The 7,990-nt window shown below is 45.0% G+C and overlaps 1 protein-coding gene across 16 annotated transcripts in view; it reads right to left on the bottom strand.

The window, feature by feature from the left end:
• Window positions 1-280: 280 nt before the first annotated feature.
• The window catches only part of LOC110014287 (NACHT, LRR and PYD domains-containing protein 3), a 30,859-nt gene continuing 23,149 nt past the window's right edge, over window positions 281-7,990 (bottom strand). For all 16 annotated transcript variants that reach the window (XM_023962028.2, XM_078934794.1, XM_078934760.1 and 13 more), the window contains 3 exons: window positions 3,106-3,282; window positions 1,670-1,843; window positions 281-1,355 (listed from right to left, as the gene is read on the bottom strand). In XM_023962028.2, coding sequence (XP_023817796.1) covers window positions 1,346-1,355; window positions 1,670-1,843; window positions 3,106-3,282 — 361 coding nt within the window. In that variant the 3' untranslated portion in view covers window positions 281-1,345. The remainder of the gene's footprint in view (window positions 1,356-1,669; window positions 1,844-3,105; window positions 3,283-7,990) is intronic.

Below are 7,990 nucleotides of genomic sequence, written 5' to 3'. Positions count from 1 at the left end.
GAAACGTGCAGAGAACTTTTCCCATTTCCACTCCCTCCTTTCAGCTGCTGCCCCCTGTTCCCCTCTGAATCAGGGGGGAGGAGCTCTCATCTGTTCTGCCCACCCCCATCTAGAAAGACATCAGCACCACCTGAACATTCCAAAGCTCTTTTCCAACCCATTTCTACTGAGAAGGAACCAAACACATGAAGATTAGAACAGCTGGAACCGGATGAGGGGGAAGGCTAAGGATTCAAGTCTGTTTGTGAGTCAAAGACAGAAATCAATAGAAAACACAGAGTTGATTCAAAAGAACATTTATTAGATCCAAACAGGCTGCAGGAATTTTACAGACAGCTTTGCTTAGTTTTCCCTGCAGTTCCTATCCTGTTTCAATGCAGTTTGAAGCATGAAAAAGAACAGAGTTTTACCCACAAAACACCAAAGAAAAAGGCAGTTCAATCAGAAAACTGTGGAAAACATCAATCAAACCAAAACTCCGAGTCTTTCAAACTGCATGAGTCAATATTTGATCATCAACAGAACAGAGATGATAGAAAAATTAATCAACTGAGAGACTTTTGTTCACTAACTGAGATCAGACGGGATTTCTGCTCCAAAAACTGACTTCAAATGACTTGAATCCAAACCAGTGAGTCATGTGACCACAGCGTTTGTCCGTGTTTGTACTATGAACATTCTGGTCACATGACCACGTTGGAGGTTTCTGAATGAAACTCTGTTTGTTTGTCAATGAGAGTTTCTGGGGAACAGAAAAGTGTGAAAAATCTGGAACCAGAATCTTGTGATCCAGAGTTCTGGTTCTGTCCTTGTTCCAGAGACAGAACCAGGATCCAACGCCTGACTGTGTTTTCCCCTGACCCACACATAGATCTATGTCATCCAGAAATGTTCTGTCTGATCAATGATTCCCTCAATCCTTGATTGGTCCATCCCAAACTCACATCTGTTTATCAAATGTAGATCAAAGAAGAAAATGATGATCTAGAAAAGAATCTGTTTGTCCGCAGGTCTGTTTTTCTCCAGATCCTGGAGCTGCTGAACATCTGAATCTAACCCATGTTTCAGATCAACACTCCAAGTTAGAATGATAAGAGGAAGTGCAGTTCTCCATCAGTCCACCGGGGGAGCTGCAGCACAATAACTGTCCACTTGATGCTGAGAGAGACAGTGGAGCTGATCTCAGATCAGTTCATGCTGCAGCCCTGACACTCATCTCCACTTCCTCTGATTCCTCCATCACTCTGCTCTCCACCTCCCAGGAACACCGTCCAGTCACAACATCTCTGCAGACCAGCTGCTGCTGCTCCTCTCTGCTCCTACAGGAAGAACATCAGAATCACCTTTACTTCCACCTGCAAAAAAAGCAGAGAGACAGAGATGAAGGAGTGTCTCCTGATCCTGGTCTGTCAGTCAGTGATGCAGCACAGCAGCAGAAAGAGCAGCAGGAGCTTCAGTCCTGTTCAGAGCAGCAGCTTCCTGTCATCTTCACCTGTTGGAGCTTCTGCTGCTCTGATTGGCTGACTGTTGTCCTGAAGCCTGTCATCATTCTCCTCAGAGCTTCACTGAGAAGCTGCAGCTTCACTGGAAACTCTGCATCTTTGCTCTCAGACTAACTTTAGGACCAAACATCTGGAAGCAGCTGGACTGACTCCAACCCTCTACTGACCTCAGAGTCTGCAGTTTGGAGTTTGGACTCTCCACCAGATCCTGGAGCTGCTGAACATCTGAAGACTGTGGGTTGTTCCCTCTTATGTCCAGATATGTCAGGTGGGACGGGTTGGACTTCAGAGCTGAGACCAGAGCAGCACAGCTGGTCTTTGACAAGCCGCAGTTCTTCAACCTGAATCCAGAACAAGGAGTTGAGTTTAAAGACAAAGTTCATGTTTTTCATCCTTCAGTTCTTCTAAAGAGTTCAGAGCTTAAGAAGATGAGGACGAGTCAGCAGCAAATGTTGGACATTGTTCCCTGATCCATGACTTCAGCTCTGAATGAAGAGTCAGAAGCCTTGATGAAAGGATGTGAGCAGATGTTTGTGGATGTAACGGTGAGTGTTACAGACTTTTGTCTGTATTTTTGTGTTTTAGTTTACCCTATGCAGAGGCCTGCTCCCTCACGCTGCCTGATTTCACCTCCTGCAGGAGATGATTGCACTCTCCTTCCCTCCTCCAATCACCAGACTGGGCAGGAAGCATAAAAGCCTCAGCAGCCCCTGTTCTAGTGGCAGCTGAATTCCTTGAGAGGGAACCCTTATCTCAGCTTACCCCTGCTATCAGACTTACATTTTAGGAGCCTGTGGAAAAGGCCTGGTTCTCCTTCTTTGTTGTGGTCATCTTTTCATTTATGGTTTAATCTCAGTACTGTCCCCCTTGTTAAAGGTTCCACTTTATGTTCAGTGGATAGTTGTGTTTTTTCCACTTTTTTTGTTGTATTTTTGGGGAGGTCTTCAGTTTATTAGAAGATGCAGAGTAGTGCTTATCAAGTTAAGTTTTGTTCCCTTTTTGAAACAAAATCTTTGACGCCATTGTGTTCACTCCCACACCTGTCCATCTAATACATGGTTACAATATCAGTCTTGACCTTATCGGCTTACATTTTTTTTCTCTATGTTGCCTATTTTCTCCCTTCCCATGGGGTGGAAAGTGACAGTGGGGATGTATGTGGATGAAAAGGTGAGGATGTTTGTGGAGGATGTGTCTGTCAGAGCAGCATCCAGCTGCAGCATGACTCTGTCACTGTTTGCTCACAAACATCAGCCGCTGGACTCTCAGCTGCATCTGCTGAATAACAGCAGGACTCAGAGTGCATGTGAGCGTGCACGGCTGCTTCTTCTGCACTTGTTTTAAAGGAGTCTGTTGGAGCAAAGACACAAAGAAGAGCTGATGGCTGCAAGCAGATCTTTGTGGAGCACAAATGTCAGCAGACAGCTTTGAAACAAGCAGCTGCAGGAAGAAAAGAAGAAGTTCTTCTGCAGATCTTTGAAAAGATCAAGCAGCTGCAGGAAGATGCTGCTGCAGATCAGAATCTGGACATTTCTGCTCACTGTGGATAAACACAAATTTGTCATCATATTGATCTGAACACAACTGAAATGTGGAGTCTGACCTCAGAGTCTGCAGTCTGCAGTCTGGACTCTTCAGAAAACCACATAGATGACGAACTCCTGAATCCTGCAGGTTCTGGTTTTCACTCAGGTCCAGTTCTGTCAGATTAGACGGGTTTTTCTTCAGAGCTGAGATCAGAGCTTCACAGCTGATCTTTGACAAACTGCAGCTCCACAACCTGAAATCAGACAGAAAAGTGTGTTTAGGAGCAGTGATGCAGCTGGAGGTCCAGGAACTTGGTACATTCAGTCAGGTGGGACCCTGATGACAGATTGACTGATTATGTTTTCACTGTTTAGCATTTTCTTTGGGATTTTGACCCAAAAACATGACATTGAATGAAAATGCAGTAGATGAGAAATTACTTTAAAATTGAGTTAAAACACACGAGGTATTGAAATGTCATTTAACATCATGAATTATTCATTACTAAATACATTTTCAAAATGCATGGTAGAAATGCAGATTGAACTGACAGTTGGAAAACTTTATTATGGAGATCATGGAGAGTGAAGAGTTAATTATTGCTGTGATGAGTGGAGAGATGATGGGGCAGCAGCCTTTAACGCGGGTGGAAGAACTGGGGTCCAGAGTGCAGGTGGAGGCTTTGATTGCTATCAGCTGCTTGCTGAGTTCCACAGAGGAGACTGGAGAATTGGGAGTAAGGGAACTGTAGATTGTTTCGATTTTAAATTGAAATGGGACAGAAAGGAGTTGCCCTTGGCTAACGTGAAAGATAAAGAGAAGTTGCCATTATAATTTAGGAATTTTCTATGATAGACAAACAAAGTTTTAGGATTATTGGAGCTGATATGAATGTTGTTGAAAAAAATAATATGACCGGGCAGTAATGAGGGCATACTTGTACTGATGAATGAAATCAATGTACATCTGGAGATATGCAGTTAGTCCAGTTTTGCGATGCAGTCTCTCAAGCTGTCATTTGTGGGATTTCATGGTGCAGAGTTCAGAGGTGTACCAGGGTGCTGTGTGGGTGAAGGAGAAGAATTTTTGTTTTAGTGGGAGCCAACTGGTCAAGACAGGAGGAGAGTGTGATATTGTAGTAGTTTACATGTTCAGTAGTATTGTTAGACGGGGGTGGGGATGGGGGGGCATTTCAGCAGTAAGGGAGGCTTGGCAGTATATCAGGAGAGACGGATAAGAGGTTATCAAAGGTTATCTTGCAATTGATTATAGGTGCATAGAGAGGAAATTCAATGTCCAGACTTATGGCTAAGTGGTCAGTTATATGATGGTTTTGACTGGAAAGATAATGAACCAAGATCCCAGTTTTGCAGATGAGATTTAAAATGTGGTTGGTAGATGGTAGATGGTAGAGGGGTGGTTGGTAGCCATATGCTGCCTGAAAGTGTAAAAACCGGTGGACTTCTGAGAAGACCGTGCAGACGGAACACATGTTGACAGACAAGTACTGCCATCTCTTTGGCTGATGGTAGCCACTGCAGGTATATGGCATGAACCAACTCGGAGAATGAGTCCACAACCGTCATGACGACTGTTTGTCCCTGAGAACATTGCAGACCTGTAAGGAAATCCATGGCATGGCAATCCATGGCAACATGGAACCAAGGTCTGGAGGGCACAGGCAGAGGCTTAAGTAAACCAACAGAAGGGGTTTTCTGGGTGTCTTAACACTGGCACACATGGGGCATTAGGAGACAAATGCCACAATGTCAGATGACATAGTGGGGCACCAGAATCTTTGAGCCACCAGGAAAGCATTCCTAGTAACTCCAGGGTGGTAAACTAAATGAAATTAATGTCCCAATTTCAGGACTGACTGCCATAGGTGCGAGGAGACAAACAAATACTCTGGAGGACAACCTGGAGGTATACATGTAGGATCGGGAACAGAAGCCTTGATCCTGCGCTCCAAAGACCACCGTGTTGCACCCATAACCAGATGAGCAGGGAGAATGACGCTGGTAGTTGTACACTCTTCACCCTCCTCTCACTGATACAAATGTGACAGAGCGTCCAGTTTGGTGTTTTTACTGCCCAGATGATAAAAGAGGGAGAATTTGAATCTGTTAAAGAACAAATCCCACCGCGCCTAGTGGGAGTTCAGGCGTTTGGCTGTCCGAATGTATTATAAGTTCTTGTGGTCAGTCCACACAAGAAATGGTCTCTCAGCTCCCTCCAGCCAATGACGCCACTACTCAAGTGCCAATTTGACAGCAAGGAGTTCTCTGTTCCCTATATCATAGTTTCTCTCAGCAGGAGTGAGCTTGCAGGAGAAATTTTGCGCAGGGATGGACTTTATCAGACGCTTTCTGAGACAAAACAGCCCCTACTCCTTTTTAAGATGCCTCCACCTCCATGATGAATTACTTGGAGGGATCAGGCTGAGTCAAGATAGGAGCTGCAGAGAAGCGTCATATATCTTATCTGCTCCCTCATCCCAGGTAAAACACACCTTCGCTGAAGTTAGTCCATGGAGGGGTGCAGCCATGTAACTAAAGCCTCTAATGAATGGCCTGTAAAAATTGGCTAGCGCTGGAGTTGTTTGCGCCCGGTAGGAACAGGTCAATCCAGAAGAGCCTTTACCTTGTCCCCATCAATCTGTACGGACCCAGGTGTAACTACATGGCCGAGGAACATTTTGTGTGTGGAAATCACACTTCTCGGCCTTGCAATACAGCTGGTTCTCCAGGAGGCGCTAGATGATGGCTCTGACGTGCTGCACAAGGGTCTTGAGAACTGGAGAGAAGGTCTGAATTTTGTCCAGATACACAAACACAAACTTATTAATCATGTCCTTGAGCATGTCATTAATCAAACACTGAAAAACAGCAGGAGCGTTGGTATATCCAACAAGTATTACCAAATACTCAAAGTGGCCACGAGGGGTGTTAAAGGCGGTCTTTGACTCATTTGACTCATCCCTCTCCCGTATGCAGACCAGATGATATGCACTTCGGAGGTCCAATTTGGTGAAGACCTGAAGACCTCAGAGTTTCAAGGACCTCATGCGCTCCTTCATGTGCCACCAAGATCCTGGTAGGTGGTCGTGAAGGTGGAGAAAAAGATTAAATGTGGCACACCGGTTCCCTCCTAGCTGGTGAACCCTGGCATTTTCCCGGACTGTTGAGGACAAAGTGTCCAGACTGCCCACGGTACAAACACAGTCCTGCTCCCATACGGTGCTGCTGTTCTGCAGGAGAGAGACATACTAATTCCAGCAGCATGGGCTCCGGGGGAGGAATCCTGTCGTAGAGACATTCTTCTGGTGTTTTTTGTTACAGTCAATTAGTAGCCAAAACTTTATTTTTTATTTTATGCCCCCCTAGGTACCCCTCGACTCTGAAGGGCGCGTAACAACTCCCATCGCTTGGCTCTCCCGTCAAGAAGCTCAGAGCGATCAATTCCTTTGCTCTGTTGGGAGGGGAACACACTCGGATTTAAGTCAACATGGAGGCGGCAGGAAGTGAGAAAAGCCTGGCAGTCCCTCCAAATGGCTCAGGGTGACCCAGTTGGGTTTGTCGTAACGGAGACGTAGGAGCCAGCTCCAATCTAGACAGGCGATCATGGAGCTGCTGCATACCAGACATGCAGCCGTGCATCCCCTGAGTCAGGCCCGACAGCTCACCTCCTGTAGCAGTACCTCCTTCACCGGATGACCCAGGTAAGTCTCTGGAGTGTGAATTTTCTGGAGGGTTTGACATGGTTGGAATGTAATGTTAGGGCTTGTAACTAGAAGGAACCCAGGAGCAGGAAGAACTCGAATCCAAGGGATTGGAATGCCATAAGGATAAATAACCAAGATCCACCACATACAAAATCATGACTCAAATGACAGGACAAAACAAGACACTGCGACAACGAAAATCCAAGTGACAACTCCAAAAATACCTGAAATAATAATTGACAAGTGCAAACAGCTGTGAAGGCTGGAGACAGTACATGGGGGAGGGGGGGGGGTGCTGCCACACAGCACTAATTGTGACAGCATATCATAAAAAAAAATGCTTCAAACTTTGACTTTCAATCGAAGCAGGAAGTGATCAATTACGGAGAATTAATTATTGCTAATTTATTAAGAGTGAACTTTTTGGGTGTTTTCTTGTGAGGTCTGATCGTTCTTAGATGACTCGTCTCACCGATTTGGTTTTGACAGGTTTTTCCAAAATCATGTGCAGAGTTTCAGCTTGTTTGTGATCTTTATGAATGTAACTGGGAACACTCAAAGAATGGATCAAATGTCTGCTCTTTTCTGAAGCCATTTCTGTTTTCTACACCAGGTGATAAGAGCAGCAACAGCAGGAGAGGACAGATAATGGGAGGAGCAATGAAGAAGACTGATGAGGATTCATCATGTTCATCCAAGCATCAGAGCTTCAGCTGCAGCAGCTCCTCCTCTATGTTGAACAACAGTTTGAGAGGAGGAACCGCTGAGATCCAGCCAAGTCATTCCACACAGATACTGAGGGACACTGACCAGTGTTGGTAAACGAGTGTCAATGCTAGAAATTTCCGGAATGCAATGGCCAGACTCAAATGTGGAAAATACAGGTATCTGTGCCCACACAAAAACATCAACTGCTTTTTTGCATTTCACTATAAGAAAGAAGCAATGCACACTTTCTGCATTGAAAAGACAAATACACTTGTTGGTTTTTATGTGCATTAGTCAAATTAACAATCTCTACTTAATCATCTACTCAAATACAAAATCATGACCCAGAGGGAGATCCATGTGGAGCCAAGAGTTCCACACAAACTCTTTGCTCCTTTGGAATTCTCACAGAGGAGCTGGAGGAAAAAAAACGAGGAGATGAAAGTCTGGACATCTTTGGTTAGACTGCTGCTAGACCGGGATGAGTAGATGATGGATGGATGGATGGATTGCATAGCTGCTTTTACAC

This window comes from Oryzias latipes, chromosome 2 (genome assembly GCF_053564925.1).
Source record: "Oryzias latipes strain Hd-rR chromosome 2, Olatipes_Hd-rR_3.1".
Classification (NCBI taxonomy): Eukaryota; Metazoa; Chordata; class Actinopteri; order Beloniformes; family Adrianichthyidae; genus Oryzias; species Oryzias latipes.
The sequence above is the reverse complement of the archived record's forward strand: the minus strand, read 5'-3'. Positions and strand labels throughout refer to the sequence as shown.